Source organism: Peromyscus californicus, unplaced genomic scaffold, assembly GCF_007827085.1.
Source record: "Peromyscus californicus insignis strain IS unplaced genomic scaffold, ASM782708v3 Scaffold_20__1_contigs__length_68692818, whole genome shotgun sequence".
Classification (NCBI taxonomy): domain Eukaryota; kingdom Metazoa; phylum Chordata; class Mammalia; order Rodentia; family Cricetidae; genus Peromyscus; species Peromyscus californicus.
In genome coordinates this window covers 41552084-41577503 of record NW_026294503.1, presented here as the reverse complement: position 1 = coordinate 41577503, position 25420 = coordinate 41552084, and the positions used below count along the sequence as shown (strand labels likewise).

At 51.0% G+C, this 25420-nt stretch overlaps 1 protein-coding gene across 4 annotated transcripts; it reads right to left on the bottom strand.

The window, feature by feature from the left end:
- Window positions 1–7: 7 nt before the first annotated feature.
- On the bottom strand, window positions 8–25338 carry Ppp1r16a (protein phosphatase 1 regulatory subunit 16A). 4 transcript variants are annotated; one of them, XM_052748177.1, is made up of 11 exons: window positions 25219–25338; window positions 3833–4825; window positions 3150–3220; window positions 2929–3074; window positions 2003–2106; window positions 1805–1929; window positions 1586–1711; window positions 1425–1500; window positions 1215–1344; window positions 908–1070; window positions 8–528 (listed from the first exon to the last, which is right to left on the bottom strand). In XM_052748177.1, exons 2-11 carry the CDS (start codon window positions 4089–4091, stop codon window positions 256–258), a joined length of 1473 nt encoding a protein of 490 aa, XP_052604137.1. In that variant the 5' UTR covers window positions 4092–4825; window positions 25219–25338; the 3' UTR covers window positions 8–255. The 4 variants fall into 4 exon arrangements, with proteins under 4 accessions (XP_052604137.1, XP_052604134.1, XP_052604135.1 ...); XM_052748174.1 differs by having other exon boundaries at window positions 8–630; window positions 25219–25337; XM_052748175.1 differs by having other exon boundaries at window positions 8–630; window positions 25197–25302.
- Window positions 25339–25420: the final 82 nt, after the last annotated feature.

Below are 25420 nucleotides of genomic sequence, written 5' to 3'. Positions count from 1 at the left end.
GGGAGACTCAGTGGCAAACCGCCTTTATCAAGAGTCACAGGATAAGCAGTCTGTGGCCTGAGGCCCATAGGTACAGCTCTGCATAGTCCATCCCTGAGCAAGGTGGCCAGTGTCCTGGGCTGGAAGTGGGTACAGGCTCTGTGCTGGCTCCCTACAGCACTGGGCACGTACTGGAGCGGGCCACCAGGCCAGAGATCATGAGGAAACCTCTGGCTGGGCATGGGGTTGAACCCTGCCACACTGAGGAATCACATTTCACATGAGCAAACAGCATGGCCTCTTCTCCACAGGAGCCTCCTCCGAGGGGGCGGTGAGCTTGAGCAGGGGTGGGTCCCCAGGTGTTCTGAAGCCACAGTCGGGCTGGGAGGTCTCCGTGTCAACAGGCAGGCCAGGCTCAAAGGTCTCAGGCCCTTCCGGGGCAGGTCGGTGAAGCTTTGCAGCTGCTCGCTGACGTTTAAGCTCTGCCAGTGTGTGGTGGGCCTTGTCCCGGGCGAGGCCTTCGGGGGCACCGCTCTCCGCAGGACTCAACTGATAGGAGACACTCCGGTCTAGACGCTTGGAGTACAGGTGCCTCCCCGGGGGGGCCCCTGCTTGGCCATTGTGTGGTCTGGCCACCTCAGAGCTGTCTTCCTGTGGGCAGGGCCAGGAGCCCAGAGGCCGTCAGGAGGTGGTTTTTCTCACCTACAGCGGCCTTGGGCTTCAAGTTATGTGAAGTGGGGGTAGATGGACATGAGAGTGGGAAAGTCAGCAGCCTATACCTGAGGTCACTAGCCCATGAGGAGCACAGGGTCCCTGGGCCTATCGCCTCCACAGGGGGCTAGCTAGGCTAGAGGACTGGGTACTAAATAACAAGATCACATGCCAAGACTGCTCCAAATCTGGGACAGGACAGAGGCTGCATGCTCACCTCTGGGGGCTGCAGCCGGAGCTCAGCATCTGTCTGCCTGTCCTCATCCTCTAGAGGTTCTGGACTGGTGAGTGGGGACTGCTGCCACACGATGGCCTCCTGCGCATGCTCCTTGCGATACAGGTTGGTGCGATGTGTCAGGCTCACTCGTCTCACCACCTTCCTGGAGAGAGGAAGTTGAGACGTTGTCATCCAGCTCACAACCTCTGCCCACACGTCCTACGGGGTTCTGCGGCCAGCTGGCATCCCCAGGGGCAAAGCCTAGGTCTCAGCAGGTAGACCCAGTGACCTGCAGCGGGAGGCTTACCCACGGCTGCCTGCACTAGAGGTCCGCCGGCGCAGCAGGGAGCGCTGACGGCCCTGGGCCCGCAGGAGTGCATCTTGTTTATGCTTGAGCTCCAGCAGCTTGGCTCTTACTTCCTCATCACCACACACGTCTGGGAAGAGAGGGACAGAGGTGTCACAGGCACCTTCATGGCCTATCCCTTCTGCCAGATGTAGGCAACTCCACACTCACCGAGGGGCGTCTCGTCCACCAGAGATTTTCCATTCAGATCAGCCCCATGGGCCACAAGCAATTCTACCAGGTGCACCTGCAGGCAGCCAGCAGCAGCTGCTTGGCTGAGGGCCCGACTGGAGGCAGGAGCCTACCCTCTCCCTGCTCCTGCGTACACTCACCTGGCCCCAGTAGGCTGCAGCATGCAGAGGCTCCCAGCCATCCTGGTCCTTAGCGCTCAGGCTGGCTCCTTGCTCCAGCAGCAGGGCAGCCACCTCACTGAACCCATTAGCAGCGGCGATGTGCAGCTGCAGGCAGACCACTCAGCCCTGAATCCCAGCCCCACACCCCTTCCAAGTACCTGCCCCAGGACAGACACCCCCAAGTGACTGAGTCCTCACCAGAGTGGCTCCATGGTCCAAAGGGTCACTGAGGTTGGCCCCAGCATGCAGCAGGCTCTGGAGGTCGTTCAGCATACACAGCTCTGGCACTGCCCGGGCCTCCTCAATGCTGTCCTGGGTGATACCTGAGGGGCAAGCTGGCTCAGAGAAAGCATGACCTAGGGCATCACCCCTTGTGGGCAGGCACAGCACACTCACCGCGATTGGCCATGGCCGTCTCGAGGCAATCCAGTGTCTGTTCATCCTCACACAGGTCGTAGGGCATATTCCCATCGGTGTTGACTGCCAGGAGATCTGCATCTCTACAAGGAAGATTGACAAGCCGCCGCCTCAGCACTTCCAAACAACAGCTCGTCACTCACGGAGTCCTCAGTCCCCTTGCAGCAAGTTCCCACTCAACAGAGGCCCTCAGCCTGGGACGTCCTCATGGGGACAGGGCAGGCAAGAGGAAAACAAAGCTCTAGCTCCTGCTAGAAACGCTGGCCTCCGGCCTGGCTGCTAACCCTCAGCCCAGATCCTGACTCCAAGCTGGGCTTAGCAGTCTCTATCCACCGAGGCTTCAGGTTTATGACACCCATCTACCCCATAGACACAGTAGAGGCAACTGCAGATGTGCAAGGACTCTGGGGCCCCCAGAACACAGAAGGGGTGTCCATGCATGGTGGAAGAGCAGAACCGGGATGCCTGCAGGTCATCACCAGCTCCAAGAGGAGCCCAAGGAACCTGCTAGCAACACCCCCCCGATCCATGACTGAGGTACCTGTGTGTGACCACGCTTCTATACTCTGACCCACTAGAGAAGCTCTTGAATCTGGAGAAGGCTCCTCTGCTCTCCCTTCCTTGTTGGAGGTGAAGGCCTCACTTGTACCCTGGCACTTCCTCCTAGGCACAGATGCTCTCTTCATTCTCCTTCCCTCCTTACCAAGTCCATCCTCAACACTGACCAAATGGCACTTTCCTATGCAAACTGAACCCTTGGTTCAGAGTTGGAAGTCTAGCCTGTCGAGCAGGTCAAAGAGCACAGTGAACACACTCTTCCCCCTGGATCCCAGGTAGGTTGACAGAGGAGGTAAAGCATCCCAAAGGGGTCACCTGACCACCACCTGGACAGCCAGCAGACCTACCGTGAAATGAGGAGTTCCACCAGATGCAGATGGCCGCAGGTAGCTGCAGCGTGCAGCGGTGTCCAGCCCTCACTGTCCCGAGCATTGACGTCAGCCCCGGCCTCCAGGAGCTGCTGGGCCATCTCTTGGAAGTCGTCGATGCAACACTGCAAACAAGCAACCTGAGCCCCACACCCTGACCCGGAAGCCGGCCCGCCCCACCCCCATCCTGCAGGGCTCACCTGGTGCAGTGCGGTCAGGCCGTCCTCATTGGCCAGGTTGGGGCTAACCCCACTACTAAGGAACTGGCGGACTGCAAGAAGGGGAAGGCAGGAAAGGTCCTCAAGAGCTAGCAGATGCCTCTTCCTCCAGGCCCCAGAAGTTACAAGCACAGGGCACAGGAGAAGAAAGGGGGCCTGCTAAGGTTAGGCTTGTCTTCATACTAGGAAGATTCCAGTCAAAGAAGAGAAAAGTCAAAGGCAGGGCCTGGGTCAGTGTGCTGTAGTGCCAGGCCCTGTGTGCTTGAGGACCCACACCGGACCTGGCCAACATCTGCTCTCCATCTCTAACCAGAGGTGAGCAATGCTATCCCACTCTGCAGAGAAGGGGCTTGGGAGCCATGCATAGAGAGGACGGATTCACAGGCAGCCCTGCACTCTGTTAGGAGGTAGTGATGGCTATCAGCCCAAGCACTACTTCTCTGCAAGCCCATGTCTACCCTGTGGTCCAGCCATCCCATAACCTGGCTTTCCTCACAGAAGGACCTCTTGCATGCACCCCCTATTAAGGACAGTGGACTATTGGTAGCAGAGCTGGGGCTAGAGTCCAGGAGCTACAGACAGTTCTAGGCCTGGTTCTGAGCCACACCCAGGCAGATGGGAGTGCCTGCTGTGTGTGCCCTGCCCTGGGACTCGAGCACACTCACCTTCCTCCAGGTCGTTTCGGGCAGCCGCCTCCAGAAGCGCGACGCTGGGAGGGAAGAGGACCTGCTTCCGAGGCCCAAGGCCAGACACCTCCTTCCATGGTTGCTCCCTGCGGCCCTTCTTGCCATGGGCCTCCTTCTCAGCCTGGGCCCACATCTTTACCTGCTGGGCACGTCGCTTCTGGGCATGCTTCAGCCGCTCCTGGGTGCTCATCCTGCCTACCATGGGCATCTCTGCCAGCAGCTCCAGGTGCTCGGCCATGGTGGTGGATGTCTGCCCACAGGGCTGATTGGGGCACCACGATTCGGGTTTGGGGGGCCAGGCCAAGCCTGAAGGGTGGGGCAGCTGGCTGGACTGGCACCCTTGGGGGCATCCCCTTCCCAAGACTTGGTGCCCTCTGTCCCTGACAAGGCTGAGATGGGAGGCCCCACACTATGACCAGGCCCAGCTGCCCTAAGGGGCAGAGCCCAGGCAGGGAGGGCAGCGTGGCAGGGGGTGGGGTGGAAGGTGTGTGGGTGTGGGGGGGGAACCTGCAGTCGTTCCCCGGGCCAGTCTGACACCTCAGCTGCTCAGCTGGGAAGCTTCTGTACACAGCGCCTCGCCTCCCTCTTGGGGTCAGGGTGCACAGCCTGTGGGAAGTACCCCTAAGACCTGGCTGGCCTCGGTCCAGGGTCTGAAGCTAATTACCCAGATAACAAAGTTCCAGCTTCCTGGCACCCTGCCTAGGAGAATGGAGGGCAGGGCCAATCAGCAGCAGGCCCCTGGCAGCCCCTGGCAGCCCCTGCTCTTCTTCCATGCTGGCTGCCCTCAGTCCTCTGGCTCGTTTCCAGTCAGCACGGCGAGTGTAAGGAGGCGGGCAGCAAAGGCCAGGCGTATGGTCAGTTCTGGGGTCCTAGCTTCCAGTGTCCAAGGGTGACAATCTCTAGGCAGCTAGGAGACAGGAGGCCTGTCAATGTTTTCTCAAGGGAGCCTCCCCTTCCAGCCGTCACACACACCTGAGGAGTCAAGACGAATAAGGAAACACATCAAGGTCAGTTCATGGGAAGAGGCAAGAGGGCTCCAGAGGAGTCCTGTGCAGGACCCACCTTCTGCCCATAGCACACCGAGAGTCAACAGTGTATCCTGGGGTGCTCTACACTCTACCCTATTCCTCCCCCTACACTTAGGAAAGAGTAGGTCAAGGGGTACCTCAGACCCCTATCCATCCTTTCCAGAAAGGCTGTGCAGACTAAACAGTGAAACAGAACCAGGAAGCTTGCCTACACCCAGCTAGGCTGTCCATGGCCTTCCCAGGGCCAAACTCAGAGTCCTGGTTGGGCTGGGCAAGGGTTCTTCCCTGATAGCAAGCCCACTGTGGCCTGGCATCTGCCCTGCTCCCATCCGGGAGCCAGTTCAGGCCAGTCAGTATTTCTGCCATCCTGAGTGGCACTCAGCTGAAGTCATGGGGACACCGGCATCCACGCGGAAGAGGAACTAAGAGTTATCTCCCTGCCCCCATCCTTAGACAAAAGGAGAGATGTCCTGACGCCCTTGTCCTGAAGAAGAGAAAACCTCCGCGGCCAACAACCACTTTTCAAGTAGAAAGCATGCTGGCTTTTGGTTCTCTCATCGAGGCACATCTGGAGACAGCTCTCCGGCTGCAGTGGGCAGATAAGCACGGCTCAGAGCTGCTCCAGACTGCCCCAAGGCCGTCTTCCCCGCTATACAGTCCTTAACTCCTGTGGACCCACCTTCCTGGTCTTTCTGGAATGTGCCTGAAGACAGACTGTGTGAGCTGGGATAGGAGTACAGGGGAGCCCAGGCAGTCCAGGCATACCACACATAGAGCCCACGAAACAGTCCTTATTCCAAGGGCAGGCCAGCACAACTCCAGCACATGCTGAGCTCTAAGCTTTCAGTCCTCTGACTCCAGGAGTTGTCTAGCTGGCCTTCCTCCAGAAGCTGGCCTCAAAGGGAAGAGGCCAGCTGAAAGCCAGCGGGCTCTTCTCAGGTTCTAGGAAAGCCACCCCCTCCTAGCTGAGTCTTGTCTGACCCAGCTGACCCTGACTAAGGTGTGGTTCCTCCTCCTAGCCTGCCAGGGTCATGAAGACAGCTAACCTACAAGGCTTGGCGGCCAGTCCAGCAGCTCTACCAAATGGCCACAACACTACACCCAGGTCCAAACCCGGCTGAGTTGGGCAGCTCTTGCCCAACTCCACAAGTCCTTCCCAGAGCCTCTCTGGAATGTCAAACAGATAATTTGTTGATTTACTTCAGATCTGGGCTTCAAGCCTGGCTGATCTGAACCAGGAATGTGGGACCCAGCACAGGGAAGCCTCCTACAAGGACTTTGACCCCAACCCCCACCCTTCAGCCTGAGCACCACTGGACTGACCCAGTGTACAGAGTGCCCCATTGGGCAGCCTTCATCACACAAGGCCAGCACCCTAACCCCAACCCATTCTCTACAGCTCCAATGAGAACCCAGCCATTCTCTTGGGGCCCTCACCTTCCCTACCCTTCCCAACTGTACAGCCCTTCAGGAAGCACTTACTACCACCCCCAATTTATACTCAGGAAAACCAAGCTATGATAGATAGCCTTAGCTACAGACAAAACCAATTCCACTGGCTGAGAAAGCTATAGGAACTGACTCCAGTAGGTCTAAGCACTCCAGACCTGAGGGATGGACAGGCTGCTGAGATAGCCCTGTCACACCAAGAACTCCTTTATCAGCTGCCCAAATGTCGCCCACTGTCCTGCAATGACAGCTTCCCATCGATGTGTAGCCAGCACGGCCCTGTTAATCACCACAGCACAGTGTCTTCTGACCCACCACATGGTATCTGCAGTGAGCCCCCTGCCTGGCAGCTGCAAGGAGCCTAAACACATGGGGAACAAGGAATGGTATGGGTGGAGACAGATGACCCAGAAATGGGGACGAAGGACAGGTGTCCAGAGAAAGGACAGAAGAGATGAGAGAAAAGGAGGGAAACGTTCAGAGAACAGCTACAGAGTGGGGCAAAAACCCAATGCACCTGCTGCAGGCTCGGATGCTCACAGATGGGTCCAAATAGTACATCTCTGAAGGTCCACATCCAGACCTGGAATGTTTCTCTCTGACACCATCTATTAGGACCCCCTATTACTAAAGCCCATTTAGCAAGTCAAGGAGGCAGAGACAGAGCCCTCATGCCTCTGGCTGCACATCACAGGGGAAGCTGGCACCTTAAGACACGGGGCAGCAATGTGGCAGCTGATGAAAGAGTCCCTGACTGTGACAAGATGAAGTCAACCAGCAGAGTTTATTTGGTCTGTAGCAAGAAAGGTGCCTCCTTAGAAATCCATACTTACGGGCAAGCCAGAAGCCATAAGGTTACACTGTTCTGTAGAATAATACCTATATGTTCATTTCTGTTGCAAGTCTATGCAGATCAGTGTCTGCGGAGATGGCTGTAAGATGCCGCATGGATGTAGAAGCTGATAGGACTCTGGATAGACAAACATCAGCAGTTAAGAAAATGGCCCCCAGGCGTGTGCGGAGGCATTTTCTCAGGTGGGGGAGTTCCCGCTTGGAGTCCCCAGGTGACTCCAGTTTGTGTCGTGCTGATGATAAAACCAAGCAGTACAGTGATGATCCCCACCTGTGCCCTCCATATGGCCAGCAGCCCACTGAGACTTCCTTGTACCGTTTCTACTCCCAGACAGCACTCCTGGGTGTGAAATGAAAATGGATTTGCTTATCCAGATGACAGATATGGGAGGGCCCAGCCCACTGTGGGCAGTGGCACCCCTGGGCAGGTGGTCCTGGGTTATATAAGCAAGCAAGCTAAGTACGCCATAGAGATGAAGTCAGTGAGCGGTGTTCCTCTGAGGGTTCCCTCGATGATGGACTGTATCCTGCCTCAAGTTGTTTCTGCTCAGTGTTTTATCACAGCAACAGGAACCTAACTAGATAAAACCTAACTATGAGGAAGAGAGCTCTAAGAAACAGCGCTTACTCAGTTATTTAAAAAAAAAAAAAAAAAAAAAAAAAAGCCAGGCAGTGGTATGTGTCTTTAATCCCAGCACTCAGGAGGCAGAGGCAGGTGGATCTCTGATTTCGAGGCCAGCCTGGTCTACAGAGCTAGTTCCAGGAGAGCCAGGACTACACAGAGAAACCCTGTCTTGAAAAACAAAACAAACAAACAGAAAAGATGTAAGATCAGGCTGGAGGGACAGCTCAGTGTTAAGAGAACTTACTTGGTTCAGGACCTAAGCTCAGTTCCCAGCAGCCACCAGGCAGGTCACAACCACCTGTGATTCTAATCATAGGGAATCTGACACCAATTAGCCTCCGTGGGGACCTACACACATATACACATAAATAAAAAGAATAATATTAAATATATATGTATATATGATCGTGTATATACTGCACTATTTTTTGTGTAAAAATAAATGAAATAAGAATATGCAGAGGCGAGCCGGGCGGTGGTGGCACACACCTTTAATCCCAGCACTTTGGGAGGCAGAGCCAGGTGATCTCTGTGAGTTTGAGGCCAGCCTGGGCTACAGAATGAGTTCCAGGACAGGCACCAAAACTACGCAGAGAAACCCTATCTTGAAAAACCAAAAAAAAAAGAATATACAGAGGCCAGGCAGTGGTAATACATGCCTTTAATCCCAGCACTCAGGAGACAGAGGCAGGTGGATCGCAGAGTTCAAGGCCAGCTTGGTCTACAAAGCAAGTTCCAGGATAGCCAGGACTACACAGAGAAACCCTGTCTTGAAAAAAATGAATGAATGAATGAAAGAATGAGAGAGACAGAGAGAGAGAGAGAGAGAAGGAGGAAAGAATATAGAGGGGGGCTGGAGAGATGGCTCAGCAGTTAAGAGCACTGGCTGTTCTTCCAGAGATCCTGAGTTCAATTCCCAGCAACCACATGGTAGCTCACAACCATCTGTAATAAGATCTGGCACACAGGCAGAACACTGTATACATAATAAATAAATTTAAAAAAAAAAAAGAGAGGCACAGGAGAAATGTCTCAGTGGTTAAGAGCACTTGCTGCTCTTGCAGAGGACCCAAGTTCAGTTCCCAGTATCTACATCAGGCAGCTCACAACTACCTATATTTGAAGGGGATTTGAAGCCCTCTTCTGCCCTCTAAAGACACCACACACACATACACGAACACACACTCACACATAACTAAAAATAAATCTGCCGGGTATGATACACAACTTTAATCCCAGCACTCAGGAGGCGGGCAGATCTCTGTGAGTTTGAGGCTAGCCTGGTCTACATAGTGAGTTCTGGGTCAGCCAAACCTACATAGTAAGACCTGTTCCCAAAAATAAAAAATCCATTTTTTAAAGATATATTAAAAAATAAAGGCTGGAGAGATGGATTGGTATTTTTCAACAGTTAAAAGCAGTTAAAAGGGCTGGAGATATGGCTCAGAGGTTAAGAGCACTGACTGCTCTTCCAGAGGTCCTGAGTTCAATTCCCAGCAACCACATGGTGGCTCACAACCATCTGTAATGAGATCTGGCGCCCTCTTCTGTATATTAATAAATAAATAAATCTTTAAAAAGAAGCAGTTAAGAGCAGTTATGGCTGCTCTCCCATAAGACCTAGGTTCAATTCTCAGCACCATATGGTGGCTCAGAACCATTCATAACTCCAGTACCAGGGGACTGACACCTTCTTCTGGCCTCTGAAAGCACTGCATGCATGTGGTACACATATAGACATTCAGGCAAAACACCCAAACACACAAAAATACATTGTACAAAAGCAAGCTTTCATAAAAGTTCAGGGTGGGGCACAGCAGTGAACCTGGGATCTCCAGAACTAGAGGGACTGCTTGAGGCCAAGCATCTCAGCCCATCCTTGGAAACATACTGAGATGCCATCTCAAAGACGGTGCAGCTGGAGGTGCAGCTCTATAGTAGAGTACTTGTCTAGTAGTCACAAAATCCTGGGTCCAATCCCCATTGTTATAGACACATACACACAGCAACAGTCTGTGCATTTACAATGGGAAACATGAGAAACAGCCACAAGAATAAGTGGAAGTGGGAACAGGTATGGGGAAGTACTTGTGCTTGGTACAGAGTAGCTGACCTTAGACCACATGAAGATTACTCTCTGTAGAAACTATGTTGAGAGCTCTGCACTGGGCAAGGTGAGTGTCAACCGCCCCTGCACAGGTATACTTTAGCACCTGGAGGAAGAAAGCCCACAAGCACTAGGCAAGGAAAAGTCAGGAAATGTGGTAAGGCCACCTAGACAGCCAAGCCATCATGAAGCATCTCGACTCCTGGAACCAATGAGAGACACAATCAGATGGCAGAGACTGAGGGACGTGAGGTGGTAGGGCAAGGAGCTATCGCACAGGAAGTGGGCAGGAAGACATTCCAGAGGAATAGTACACATTAGGAGGAACAGGACTGGGAACAACAGAGAGCTACATGGGAGGAAGGGGCCGAGAAGGGCCGATGGAGGAGCCCTTAGAGATAGACTGCTGGCATTTCGAAGTCTAGAAAAGTGCCCAAATGGCAGTGATCATCAGGGGTATAGACAGAGCCCATGGCCCCCCTACAGACACACAAGGTCCACATAGACCCAAATTGGGGAAGGCTTCAAGTGCTGGCAGTGGAAAGCTGCCTGGGAAACAAGACGCTCTTCACACCAAACTAAACTCCAGACAGCACAGACATGACCTTAAGAAAAAGAAAGCCAGCCAGGGGTGGTGGAGCATGCCTTTAATCACAGCACTCAGGAGGCATTGGCAGGCGGATCTCTGTGAGTTCAAGGCCAGCCTGATCCCAGAGTGAATTCCAGGACTACATAGTGAGACCCTGTCTTGAAAAACAAAAACAGAAAAAAAAAAAAGAAAGCCAAAAGAAGGAAGAAAATGTTTCATAAGCTTCACACACACACACACACACACACACACACACACACACACACACACACACACACCAGAGCTTTCTAAACATGACACAAAACCCAGAAACTGAAAGGAAATCCCACAAATCCGATTACACTTAGTTTTCACATGTCTGCATTATAAAAAGGAGACAAAATAAAATCTATATGGCGCACTAGGTAAGGTGACTCACACCTGTAAATCCAGAACTCAAGAGGCTCAGATGAGGATCCCAGTGAGTTCAAGGCCAGCCAGAACATTATATCTACTACATAACATTATACAGCATGCATTCTCAGATCCTGACCCATTGGACTTAGGCACAGGCAACACAGAGACCCTCACAGCTCTCAGCATGCTGAGATAGATCCCTGCAGCTCAGCAGCAGCCTTACAGAGGGAACCCCTCACTACAGCATTAGCCTAAATGGGAAGGAAGCTTTGACCTATGCTCCACATGTCCCCAAGGCCTAAAACCCAACAATAAGTTTTTGAATTTGTTCTGTTTTGTTTCCCAAACAGGTTCTCATTATGTAGCCCTGGCTGTCCTTTGTAGACCAGGCTGGCCTCTACCTCAGCAATGATATGCCTTCTGAGTGCTGGGATTAAAGGTGTACACCACCACCACCTCCGGGCTGATTTAATGGTTGCCGGTGGGCCACACCCTCTCTTGGGGGACTGCAGTTTCTTAGTGCTACTCCCATCCCACCCACAGCCCTCTCAGTGGGTTACTATCTCACCCACATGGACGCTTTGTTCCTTACTATACCTGCAAAACACTGTCTCCTCTCCATGGAGTCTTGTCCCATACTGTAGCTGAATTCTTGATGGTCTGAGTATTCTCATGAATAATCCTGCAGGTCTCTGCCACCTTGCAGCTGTGTCCTCTGTCCCAACTGTATCCTCCACCTAGTCACCAGAGTAGATGCCCTCCCCCATAGTCTCAATGCGAATCCCCATTCCTTTGCGTTCCTATGACCCTAACCCAACGCCAACACTCCAGCATTCCCACATACAGTTCTGTTCTTACCCCGCTTCCTTCCCTGCACCCTGACCAGCCTCAGTTCTGAGCTCTCTGATCCTCTTGTATCCCTAAGGAAACCCACAGAGCTCCTAACACGGACAGAGCTGTCTGGTCCTGAGTGTCACAGCCTAGATGCTATAGAAATCTCACTGCTTCCCTCCCCTCAAGTGAAACATGCATCTTGAAAAGACAGCATCAGAGGAACCCTCAGTCTGCTATCACCAGAGTATCCGCAACACAAATACTTACTAAGAAACTTAACAAAAGGCCTGCACAGAGAATCATAAAACAATACTGACAGATAAGAGACAAGACCTAAGTAAACAGGGAGACACCTCATTTGTGGTCAGAAGACTCAGAACTGTAAAGTGACTCCCCGATTTCGTCTGAGTCTGTGCAGTTCCAACAGTGCATTTGAAACTTAAATGCGAATGTGCATGGGAGAAGCAGGACAATCATGAACAAGCGAGTCTGATCTACCTATGCTATTACATATTACAGTTCATTATGAACTCAGTAACTGAGCCCCTGAGTGTCTGCTTAAGGATAAAGAAACAAAGCGGGGAGCTGGGGGGCTGGGGAGCTGGGGGGCTGGGGAGCTGGGGGGCTGGGGGGCTGGGGGGCTGGGGAGCTGGGGAGAGGGTTCGGTCACCCAAGCACTTGTCGTGCAAGCGTAAGGATCTGAATTATGATCCACAACATCCACATAAAAGCCAGAGGTGTGTGTCTGCAACCCCAGGGGAGTGGAGTCGGGGCAACAAGCAGATCTTGCAGCACCCTGGCCAGCCAGTTTAACCAAATCACAGAGCTCCAGGTTTTTGTTGTTGTTCTTCGAGACAGGGTTTCTCTGTGTGTGTGTGTGTGCAGTGGTGTGTGTATACACATGTGTGCATATGCATGGAGAGGCCAGAGGTTAGCATTATCCTTAATTGCTCTCCTGTATTTATTTATTTATATATTTATTTTTTTATTGACACAAGGTCTCACTGTGTGGCCTGGAACTCACTATGTAGACCAGGCTAGCCTCAGAATTCACAGCAATCTATTTGCCTCTACCTCCTGAGTGCTGGGATCAAAGCATAATGGTAGACACCACTACACACACACACACACACACACACACACACACACACACACACACACGCTCAAAGAAGTGAACCTGGGCTGGAATGTAGCACAGTTGGTAGAGTGCTTGGCCAGCATGTACAAAGCCCTGAGTTCAACCCCCAGCATGTCATAAATCAGGTGAAGTAGTGCATGCCTATTAATCTCAGCATTTGGGAGGTAGAGGAAGGAGGATCAGAAGTTAAAAGTCATCCTGGGCTATACAGTAAGTTTGAGGCCATCAGAGGCCACATAAGACCCTGTCTCAAAAAAATAATAAACAAAGTCAGGTGGTGGCAGCAAACGCCTTTAATCCCAGCATTTGGGAGGCAGAGGCAGGAGGATCTCTGTGAATTCAAGGCCAGCCTGGTCTACAGAGCAAGTTCTAGGACAGCCACAGCTACACATAGAAAGCCTGTCTCGGGGGGAAAAAAAAGTAATGAATAATAATAATAATAATAATAATAATAATAATAATAAATTAAACAAACCAGTGAGAACCAGGCATGGTGGCTCATATCAGTATTCCCAGTACCCTGGAAACAGAAGCAGGGGTATCACCATAAATTTGAAGACAGCCTAATCTACATAGAGTTCTAGACCAGCCAAGATTACACATCAAGATCTCGCCTATAAAAACAGGTAGGCCGGGAGGTGGTGGCACATGCCTTTAATGCTAGCACTCGGGAAGCAGAGGTAGGAGGATCTCTGTTAGTTTGAGGCCAGCCTGGACTCAATGTGAGTTCCAGGACAGCCAGGGCTGTTATACAGAGAAGCCCTGTCTCGAAAAACAAACAAACAAACAAGACCTAAACATGCAGCCACCACAGGACCAAAACTATACTTGATATTAATCTCAAAGAAATAAAACAATCTGGGGCAGGGGAGATGACTCAGCAGTTAAGAGAATACACTTTTCGCCGGGCGGTGGTAGCACACGCCTTTAATCTCAGCACTCGGGTGGCAGAGGCAGGCGGATCTCTGTGAGTTCGAGGCCAGCCAGGTCTACAAAGTGAGTTCCAGGAAAGGCGCAAAACTACAGAGAAACCCTGTCTTGAAAAACCAAAAAAAAAAAAAAAAGAGAGAGAATACACTTTTCTTCCATTCCCACATTGGGCAGCTAACTTGAGTTCCAGGAGATACAACCCTTGGGTATGCATGTACACATACACACCACATGCATAAATAAATAACAGTAAAACTTTAAAAACTCCAATCTATACACGAACGTTCACAAGAGCTCTATTTATAACAGCTAGAACTGGAAACAGCCTGTCTGGAAGAGGTGGACAGCTATAGAAACTGTGGTCTGTCCCAGCTGTCAAGTATGGTTTTGACGGATGCTGGCAGCAAAAAGGTGGTATGCTATAAGACGGTTGGTAGAAGGCCAGGGTGTGGTGGTGGTGCACATCTTTAATCCCTGCACTTGGGATCTCTCTGAGTTCAAGGCCAGCCTGGTCTACAAATTGCAGGACAGCTGGAGCTACAAGAGACACCCTGTCTCTAAAAACAAAAAGACTATTGGTAGAGCAGTCCTAGCACGGCACATACACAGTGCTAGACAACAAACTTCCTTCCTTCTGCTGCCCAGAGGCTCTCCGAGAAGGGGTGGGGAGCTGGGGGTAGAAGGACTAGACTGTCTCACTTGACTGCACAGGGCTAACAAGCATACACAGGTTCACGGGAAGCTCTGAAACCCGCATAGTCGTCAGCACATTGCACCGCTTTGAAATCTGTATTATAGGCACAGCATCACCAGAGGGAATCTAGGGAAGGGATTTCGATGATTCACTTCCCAGTTACTGTATGTGATCCAACCTACTTCAACAAAGAATGAGCAAGAGCTGGAAAGATGGCTCAGTGTTTAGGAGCTCTTGCTGTTCTCCCACAAGACCTGGGTTCAATTCCCAGCACCCAAACAGCAACTCACAAACATCTTTAACTCCAGTTCCAGGTGATCCTTCTGGCCTTTGCAGGTACATATGTGATGTACAGGTAGGCAAAATACCCATACACATAAAATAAAAAATCTAAAAAGACACATGTAATGCCAACAGCTTGGGAGGCTTAGGCAGGAGTTCAAGGTCAGCCTGGGTCACAAATAAGACTTTACAAAAAAAAAAAGAAAGAAAAAAAAGTTCTTGCTGTGATGGCTAAAGCTTGTAATCACAGAACAGAACTCAGGAGGCTGAAGAGAAGATCAGGAGTTCAAGCCCAACCTCAGTCTCAGCTGCGTAGTAAGTTCCAGGTTCACCCTCACACCCTGGACTATAGCGTGATACCCTGTCTTGATGAGAGAGAGAGAGAGAGAGAGAGAGAGAGAGAGAGAGAGAGGGAGGGAGGGAGGGAGGGAGGGAGGGAGGGAGGGAGGGAGGGAGAGGGAGGGAGGGAGGGAGGGAGGGAGGGAGGGAGGGAGGGAAGAAAGAAAGAGAAAGAAAGAAAGAAAGAAAGAAAGAAAGAAAGAAAGAAAGAAAGAAAGAAAGAAGGAAGGAAGGAAAGAAGGAAAGAAAGAAAAGAAAAAGCAACACCAAATACTTAAAAGACCAAATGATTAGGCCAGACCCTGTGGTGTACACCTTTAATCCAAGCACTCTGGAGGCAGGTGGATCTCTGTGAGTTCCAGGCCAGCCTAGTGTATATACCAAGCTCCAGGCCAGCAAAGGCTACATACTAAGACCTTGTCTCTACAAACAACAAAGACTAGACCATGGGAGCTATGAATGACTGTGGACTTCTCATGCCACTGTCACAGGTGTCTGTGGGACAGAGGCATGTCCCAGCCATCTGTCACAGGTGTCTGTGGGACAGAGGCCTGTCCTAGTCATCCACACAGGTGTCTGTGGGACAGAGGCATGCCCTAGCCATCCACACAGGTGTCTGTGGGACAGAGGCATGCCCTAGTCATCCACACAGGTGTCTGTGGGACAGAGGCATGCCCTAGCCATCCACACAGGTGTCTGTGGGACAGAGGCATGCCCTAGCCATCCACACAGGTGTCTGTGGGACAGAGGCATGCCCTAGTCATCCACACAGGTGTCTGTGGGACAGAGGCATGTCCTAGTCATCCACACAGGTGTCTGTGGGACAGAAGCATGTCCTAGTCATCCACACAGGTGTCTGTGGGACAGAACCATCCACACAGGTGTCTGTGGGACAGAGGCATGTCCTAGTCATCCACACAGGTGTCTGTGGGACAGAAGCATGTCCTAGTCATCCACACAGGTGCCTGTGGGACAGAGGCATGTCCTAGTCATCCACACAGGTGTCTGTGGGACAGAGGCATGTCCTAGTCATCTGTCACAGGTGTCTGTGGGACAGAGGCATGCCCTAGCCATCCACACAGGTGTCTGTGGGACAGAGGCATGCCCTAGTCATCCACACAGGTGTCTGTGGGACAGAGGCATGTCCTAGTCATCCACACAGGTGCCTGTGGGACAGAGGCATGTCCTAGTCATCCACACAGGTGTCTGTGGGACAGAGGCATGTCCTAGCCATTCACACAGGTGTCTGTGGGACAGAGGCATGTCCTAGTCATCCACACAGGTGTCTGTGGGACAGAGGCATGTCCTAGTCATCCACACAGGTGTCTGTGGGACAGAGGCATGTCCTAGTCATCCACACAGGTGTCTGTGGGACAGAGGCATGTCCTAGTCATCCACACAGGTGTCTGTGGGACAGAGGCATGTCCCAGCCATCCACACAGGTGTCTGTGGGACAGAGGCATGTCCTAGTCATCCACACAGGTGTCTGTGGGACAGAGGCATGTCCCAGCCATCCACACAGGTGTCTGTGGGACAGAGGCATGTCCTAGTCATCCACACAGGTGTCTGTGGGACAGAGGCATGTCCTAGTCATCCACACAGGTGTCTGTGGGACAGAACCATCCACACAGGTGTCTGTGGGACAGAGGCATGTCCTAGTCATCCACACAGGTGTCTGTGGGACAGAACCATCCACACAGGTGTCTGTGGGACAGAGGCATGTCCTAGTCATCCACACAGGTGTCTGTGGGACAGAAGCATGTCCTAGTCATCCACACAGGTGCCTGTGGGACAGAGGCATGTCCTAGTCATCCACACAGGTGTCTGTGGGACAGAGGCATGTCCTAGGCATCCACACAGGTGTCTGTGGGACAGAGGCATGTCCTAGTCATCCACACAGATGTCTGTGGGACAGAAGCATGTCCTAGTCATCCACCACAGGTGCCTGTGGGACAGAGGCATGTATTTGGAAACGGGCAGTAAGGACAGAAAACTCCGCCTCCGTCTACACAGTAACAGCCTCCGGAGTGCCTGGTCTCACCAGCAATAAGGACCAACAGGATAGTCTGAGCAGCAGAACTGTGGGAAAAAATTAGTTGTCATGGAACCCCAAGTGGACAGGACTGCCATGAGAAGGCACCTGAAGGAAGCCCTGGGATGTCAGAATAAGTATCCCAGTTTCGAGCCAGAGAAAGCTGAGAATCCACAAGAGAGAGGCTTGGGTTTCTGGGCTCACCCTGTAGAGTCCAGGTAACTTCACCACCACTGCTGCAAGCCAACAGCTATCTCAAGCCAGCAAAGGAGGATGGCTACCGGCCCCAACAGGGCCCTTCCTCCACGCCCTAAGACACTTGCTGTCTTCAGTAGGGCTCCACTCCTGCCTGCCTGCCTGTCTCTAGACCCCTGCAGACATTCTAATGTGTAACTCATGAGCAATAGCTCCTGTGGCTCCCCATGTTCAGCTTCAACTCACTAGGCAATGGACTTGAGCTCACAGCTGGGAGTGTCCTCAGTATCAGGGTCCTTGCCATGAGTCCCTCCACTGTATCTCTGCAACTCCATCACTGTGACCATCACCCAGGTGCTCTTCCTATTTTATTCATTCAATCACTTATTCACTCCCCAAGTGCTTTCTGAGCTCAACCTTCTCCTAAGGTGGACCTCTTCCTCTGAGACGTGGGTCCTTTCTGGGCCCCCGAATCATTTAAGGGACCAGCACAGAGCTCAAATGTGCCCATCATGTAAAGAACCCAGTGTGTCTGGCCAGCAAAGGCCTATGGCTTCTTCCCTATACTCCTGCAGACCACTCATTCTGCAAGAGGCCAGTTGGCCTAGAGACACCCCTAGTCCTAGGGGAGGTCCACTGGAGGCACTGACCTCCATCTCACAGTCCTAAGAGCAAACCCTCAGGCCCAGGTGAGCCTCGAGATGACACAGTCCTAGCTGGCAGCATGACCACAATCCTGGAAGAGAGCCAGACCAGCCAACTGAGTGTTTCTCACATCCCTGACCACAAAGACCTCAGAATAATCAAATTTCTGTTTGTTGTTTGAGACAGGGTCTTACTTTGTAGCCCAGGCTGGCCTCAAACTCACAGAGATCTTCCTGCCTCCACCTCTGCCTCCAGAGTAGTGGAATTAAAGGCATGAACCACCATGTCCAGCTTCCAACTCACCTCCAATATTTTGAGACAGGGTCCCTTCACTGTAGCCCAGGCTAGCCTATAACTATGGAACCCAGGATGACCTCAAATTTACAGGAATCTTCCTGTCTGACCCTCCGAAACAATGGGATTACAGGCTTGAGCCACCACACCCAGCTCAATGTTGATTTAAAATCACTACATTTGTGAGTGATCTGTGTCTAGCCAGAGTACACCAGACTTCAAAGCACTCTGTCCATCTCTGCAACCCAACCGTAGTCACTCAGGTGGCTGTGATGTTTCCACTTCCATGTGAGTCCACTCCAGGCTCCACTGTTTCCCTTCAGCTCACAGTCAGGGACCAGCCTGAACCTCAGTCTACCTGTGTGCTGTGCATTATCAAGAGTCGCCTCTCCGCCGGGGGCGCCTTTAGTCCCAGCACTCAGGAGGCAAAGCCAGGGGGATCTCTGTGAGTTCAAGGCTAGCCTGGTCTACAGAGCGAGATCTAGGACAGGCACCAAAACTACACAGAGAAACCCTGTCTTGAAAAACCCAAAAAAAAGAGTCTCCTCTCTGGGGAGGTGGAGCTCTGTTAGTTCAAGGAAAGGTTGGTCTACGTAGCTGTAGCAAATTCCAGGCTAGCCAGTGGTATGTAATGAGACCCTGTCTCAAAAAAAAAAAACCATGTGGTGGCACATGTCTTTAATATTAGCACTAGGGAGGCAGAGGTAGGTAGATCTCTATGAGTTCAAGGTCAGTCTGGTCTACAAAGAGAGTTCTCAGACTGTTACACAGAAACCCCGTCTCAGGGAAAAAGAAAAAAGAAAAGAAGAGTTTCCTCTCTGGGAACATATCTCAGTTGGTAGAGTGCTTGTCTGATATGCATGAACATGGGTGAGTTCAATACCCAGCATTGTATAATCCAAGTAGGGGCTGGCCATGTGGTGCACACTCAGAAAGAAGAGGCAGGTGGAACTCTGAGTTCGAGGCCACCCTGGTTACAGAGCAAGTTCTAGGACAGCCAGAGATACACAGAGAAACCCTGTCTCAAAAAAAAAAAAAGTACCAGGGTGGCACATGCCTAAAACCTTCTTGCTGGAGTCAAAGTTAGAGCCTAAGGCCCGGCCCTAACAAACCACACATGACCACCTACCCTCAATTCAGCCAATTACTGAATCTATCTATCTCCTGAGGGGTGTGCATGCCATGCAGCACATGTGGAAGTCAGAGGACAGCTTACAGGAGCTGGTTCTCTCCTTCCACCACAGAGGTCCCAGGGATGGAACTCAGGTCATCAGCTGGGCAGCAAGAACCTTTACCATCTTGACCACACTCAATAAAACAACTAAAAGAACCAAATTAAGAGTAAAAAGCAAAAAATGATGTATTCACTTGTGGCCACACTGGGAAGAGGGACAAAGAGATCCAGAGATAATCCCCTCCCAAGGGAGTCTGCTTCTCAGTGGGCCACACTGCATACATCTCCTTCAGCGTTTTACTACTAGTTTGTTTGAATTGGCTTAAGGAGGAGTGACCAAACCCAGTTTATTGGGACTGTTAGGGTCCAGGCTTTGAGATTATCTTCAGGAACAATCCTAGCACTCCAAGCTGAAATAGGAGGGTAAGTAGTTCAAGGTCACCCCTGAATCACACAGCCAACTGGAGGCCAGGCTGGATCATGGGAGACTCTGTCTCAAAAAAGATTTTTTAAGTCTCTTCTCTGATCCTGCTGCACACGCCACTCAGCCTGCTCGTGCTCTGGTCTCAGCTGTCTTCTGTTCTCCTCTAGGGCTCTGTGTTCTTTTTCAGTGTTCCCACTCCCCTGACATAAGCAGGAGAACCATACGAAATTCAATGTTCCCCTATTTTTGATCTACAAAAATGAACAGTATTGCTGGGCGGTGGTGGCGCATACCTTTAGTCCCAGTACTTAAGAGACAGAGGTAGGTGGATCTCTGTGAGTTCAGGGCCACCCTGGTCTACAGAGTGAGTTCCAGGACAGCCAGTGTCACACAGAGAGAAACCCTGTGGGGGTGTGTGGGGGGTGACACGTTATTTAGCTCAGTAACAACAGGGCTAATTGTCCCATGGGAAGGACCCACATAAATGCACATATAATACTTCCAGGCAGCTCAGGACCCAGGGCTGAGTAGAGAATCTGGGAAGGCCCCTCCCAGACAGCAAAGGAGGCTCTTCAATCAATCTTCCTCGTCAACTTACTTCCCTTTTGCCATCTGGCTCCAAACTAGATCTAATTAACTGAAGCGACATGTCAAAGGCTAAACGTAGCTGCAGACATCTGCACTGACACTCCTGAGGATGAGGCGGGACAAAGGAAGCAGACAGAGAAGAATCCAGTGGCCTCAGGGACTGCTTCCCATGTACTGTCCTGCTTATGTCTCCACTGAGCTGTGACCCCCTTGTAAACTGGAAACGAAAGTCTGTCAGGCACAAAAGCAACACAAGGTAACAAAAGTGAGCTCTGAAGAGCACACAATAGATCGTTCTGACTCAAACTCTGGCCCAGAGAGACCGTGACTCAAATACACACGAGGCAGGTCAAACACCCTGGGGGCCAAGCGGCCGGCTATGGCAGCGGTTTTGGAACTGTGGACAGAAGCGCAATCCTAAGGGTTCCAGACTTAGAACAAGGAGTGTAGGGTCCTACAATGAACAATGGTCATGCTTCTGATACTCCCCTTATACACTTTATACACAGGATGTGATCCATGGAGACATTCACCCCCACAAAAAAAACCACCACCACCAACAACAAAACCAATTATATTTCGTTAGCAAACTCCTGGAAATGAGATGGGAGTAAAAAAGGGTGGGAGCTGGCAAGACACCGATCTGGCCCTAAAGTCACTAAGGAACAGAGCATGATGAAGTTCAGGTATCTCAAAGAAGTCGGTCATGGTGGCACACAGATGGGTACTTCACAGAGGATCAAAGTCAGCCTCAGAAGTCTGAAGCCAACCTAGACTATATAGACCTTGTCTCAAAACAAAACACACGAAGGGCATGGTGGTGCACATCTATAATCCCAGCACTTCGGAGGCAGAGGCAAGCGGACCTTTGTGAGTTCCAGGACAGCTAGGGCTGTTACACTGAGAAACCCTGTCTTGGAAAAAACAACAAACAAACAAACATCCATACAAACAAAATCCCTCAAGATTGTCAAATGTGGTGTAATCTTGGTAGCCTTCTCTACATACTGAGTTCAAGACCAGCCTGGACTACAGAGTGAGAGCCTATCTCAAACAAACTAACACAGGATATCACAAATGGGCCTGGGGACAAGTGAGAAAGCAGCTTCACCCTGAACATGGCTTCTACAGACAAAATGATCTAATTTGCACACCTAGTTCTAAAGAGAGATCAATGTTATTTCCATTTTAGCACTACAGAACTTCGAACCTCAAAGAATGAAATGTAGCTTTAACAAGCCAGCAAAAAAAAAAAAAAAAAAAGGAAAAGAAAAAGAAAAAGAAAAGAGCAACAACATTACTTTGTGGGTACATTCCCAAAAGAAAAACTACAAGCTGCTTACCTACACGGTCATATTCACAGCAGCGGCATTCACACTAGAAAAGAACTGAGAACCATCCAACTACCTTCAACACAGGAACAAACAAGACTGGGCACAGTCATACAGTGGAATATTACCCACCTATAAAAAGGAATGGAATTCTGACACATGCTTCAAAGGTGTAAGACATAAAAGGCCACATTATTATGATTCAGCCTCTGTGAGGCACTTATACAAGGAAACAGAGTACAGCACAACCCTCCAGCACTAGAGGAGGGGAACAGGAGTTCTTGTTTAATAAACAGAAAGTTTCTGTCTCAAAGAGTTTGGAAATGAAGCCAGACATAGTAATCTACTCCTGTAACCAAAGAATTTGGGAAACTAAGCTCCAAGCTTGCCTGGGCTATACATAGCAAGACCCCATCTCAAAATAAAAATCTGAGTGCTGGGGCAGGGTATAATGGCATATGTATGTAATCCCAACAAGGAAGCAGAGGTAGAAGGATGACGAGTTCAAGGCCACCCTTGTTATACAGTTAAACAAAGCAGAAAGGCTGATGTAGTAGGTAAGAGAGAACTTGCCTAGCATGTGAGATGCCCTGCGATTGTTGCCCAGGATTTAATCCACAGCATCACCAAAACCAAACCAACCCCAACACCACCATCCCCGCCTGCCACACACACACACACACACACACACACACACACACACACACACAAATGCACACAGGAACATACTACAACAACTATAGACCATGAAAGGATAAAAACAGGACCACTGCCGGGCGGTGGTGGCGCACGCCTTTAATCCCAGCACTCGGGAGGCAGAGCCAGGCGGATCTCTGTGAGTTCGAGGCCAGCCTGGGCTACCAAGTGAGTTCCAGGAAAGGCGCAAAGCTACACAGAGAAACCCTGTCTCGAAAAACCAAAAAAAAAAAAAAAAAAAACAGGACCACTTCAAACAATTTTTTCCTGGTTTTTCAGGCTTTCTCTGTGTAGCTCTGGCTGTCCTGAAACTGGCTCTGTAGACCAGGCTGGCCTTAAACTCGCAGAGATCCGCCTGCCTCTGCCTCCTGACTGCTGGGATTAAAGGCGCGCGCCACCAAACCCAGTGAGCATAAAATAAATCTTTTAAAAATTTCTTTTAGAAATAATAAGGTAACATTCAATTCAAGAATACCATTCAATATATGATAGGAAATATTCATTTTATTGCAAGAGCTCTTTAATTGTGTGTGGTCTGGGGCTGATTTTCTACAAAACAGCAGAAATGTCTTGAAGGAAATCATGTGGCTGACAAATCTGAAACATTCTGAGGTTTTCCAAGCCCAAGTCTGTCACATTTATCTGGTACTACCACTGTTACCCTTATCCCACCTCAAAAATCACTGTTGTGTCTGTCTGGAAAGTTCTGTATCTTAGAACCACCTAGATCACACCTTAATCTTAAGTATTACCTCTTCAGTAGTCTCCCATGGCTACCTTATAACTCTGTTATGTCATCATGTTTTCTTTGACATGCCACTTACACTGCATTTATTGCAGTTTAATCCTTAGAGTTTAGCCCAGTGCCTGAATTACAGGAAGCATTCAGTAAATGAGGAACAAACAGATGAACAGTCCCTCAATATGTCAGCACCATGGGTGTGAGCACAACACAGAATGGGACTCACGGCCAGGACATACACAGGCCTCACTCTGGTGTGCGTGGTACTGTTCAAGGGACAAATAAGAGGAAGTTCCAAGAGAGCCTAGAGGTGGGGAAGGAGCCTGTGACTGCCTCGGATATCTCGTTTTGACCGGTAAGTGGATGTGGAATAGACACTGGAGTGGGACACAGTTGGGACAGAGAAAGTGTGGAACCTCAGGGATGGGAGTCTGTTGTCTGTGACTAAGACACTTCAGCCGCCTGTGGTAAAGGCATTGCCTTAACCAGCTGGTGAAACAGACCATAACACAGAATCCCTCAGATAGTTCCCAAATGGAGTTCAGAGTATAGAAGTCCTGCTGCAAGACACCTGCTAGCCCAGAACAGCGTCCAGTTATACCCAACCCTGGTGATGAAGACGCAGGGGGACCAATTAATGGAGAAGAGAGGCAGTGGTCCAGGCCTGTAGCCACCAGCAGAAACAGGTGGATCTCTATGAGTTCAAGGCTAGTCTGGCCTACATAGTGAATTCCAGGACCTCCAGGGCTATGTAGAGAGACCTTGACTCAAAAATAAATAAATAAATAAACAAACAAACAAATAAATGAATGAGACACAGAGAGAGAATGGACTCCACACAGTTGTCCTTAACCTCCACATGAGCGCCATGGCATGCAACCGTCCCAAACAATAATAGATAAATAATATTTAAAAGAATTATTCTTTTCAAAAAAAGAAAAGAAAGGGGGGACAGGAGGGCCTGAGCCAATAGGGAAGAAACCTAACCCAGGCATTAGGAGAGGGAAGTGAAAAAAAAAAAAAAAGAAAAAGAAAGAAAGAAAGAGCCTCCTTGAGCAAAACTTGGAGCAAAGGCAGACAAGTGGCCCCTCAGAGCACTAAATGTCCCATCATCATGACAACACAAGGCCAGCGTCAGGGCAGGTCTCCCCAGGCCAACAGTCCCTCAACCAACTCAGTTCCCATGCTGGGCCAGTGGTTTCCTTGAAGTGAATCAGGCGGCCTTCTAGAGAGCTAGGTTGCTTGCAGCCAGGCAAAGCCTTCAAAGTAAACCCCAATCCTATAAGGGAAGTCCTGGGGAGCAAAGACACCAAAGAGAGCTAACTGTGGTATTGATGTCCTTGCCTCCACCTGCACCTCCCAAGTAAAGACCAGGAAGAAAGGCATGCTTAGGGGTCAGCTAGCTTTGCTCTGTCTCCCGAGTCTGGGGCAAGCCAATACTCACCTCTCTTCGGCACCCGTAATAATTAATCCTCCTTGCCTCAAGCCTCCGGTACTGGCACAGCCAGGCACCCAAAGAAGCCCAAACACTTTTCACAGGCTGGTCTACATTCCTCTCCTAACCACAATCCATGAGGCACAGCCTCCAGGCGAGGGCACTCGAAGCCTTAAGAGGCTCTAGCGTGTGCTTTACTGAACTCCAAAGCCCACACGAAGCATAGCCAAGTCCCTTCGCTGCCCTCATGTCAGAATGAAGACCGTCGGTCGACCTACCTGACCAACAGGTTGCAAGAACTACCTTCGCTGTTAGGTTTCACAAAAAAAAAAAAAAAAACCTCCGCGGGCCGCCTCGCTGGCGCCCCTTCTGCAGGCCCCTCACGACCCATTCCACTGCCCCGCAGGGCCAGCTCCGGGCCGCACAGACAGCAGCGCCGGCTCACCCGCCGTGCCCCGCCCCGCCGCGCCGCGCCGGGCCTCGCCCCGACGGCTCCTACGTTCCCACACAGAACCGACCCTCACCTACACCCGCCGGCCGTCTCACCTGGAGGCCGGCTAACCGCTTCCTGGACCCGGCCCGGCCGACCCTGGGTCCCGGCGCTGCTCCAGGCGCCACGGGGGGCGGGCCCCGCGCCCATCCTCGCCATGGCAACGCGATACTTCCGGCCCGAGGTGTCCGGAGCGGAAGCCGCGGTGCTGGGTGGGAGTCCTGGGCAGAGCCAGTCTACAAGGGCGGGACCTAAAGA

What these genes read in the sequence shown, in the direction of transcription:
- Ppp1r16a (XM_052748174.1), bottom strand. Translation starts at nt 4,091, where the DNA reads ATGGCCGAGCACCTGGAGCTGCTGGCAGAGATGCCCATGGTAGGCAGG. An exon ending in CTGCAGCCTACTGGGGCCAG is followed by an intron (nt 1,501 to 1,585) that starts GTGAGTGTACGC and finishes GGCTGCCTGCAG; the next exon opens with GTGCACCTGGTAGAATTGCT. An exon ending in TCTAGTGCAGGCAGCCGTGG is followed by an intron (nt 1,071 to 1,214) that starts GTAAGCCTCCCG and finishes TCCTCTCTCCAG; the next exon opens with GAAGGTGGTGAGACGAGTGA.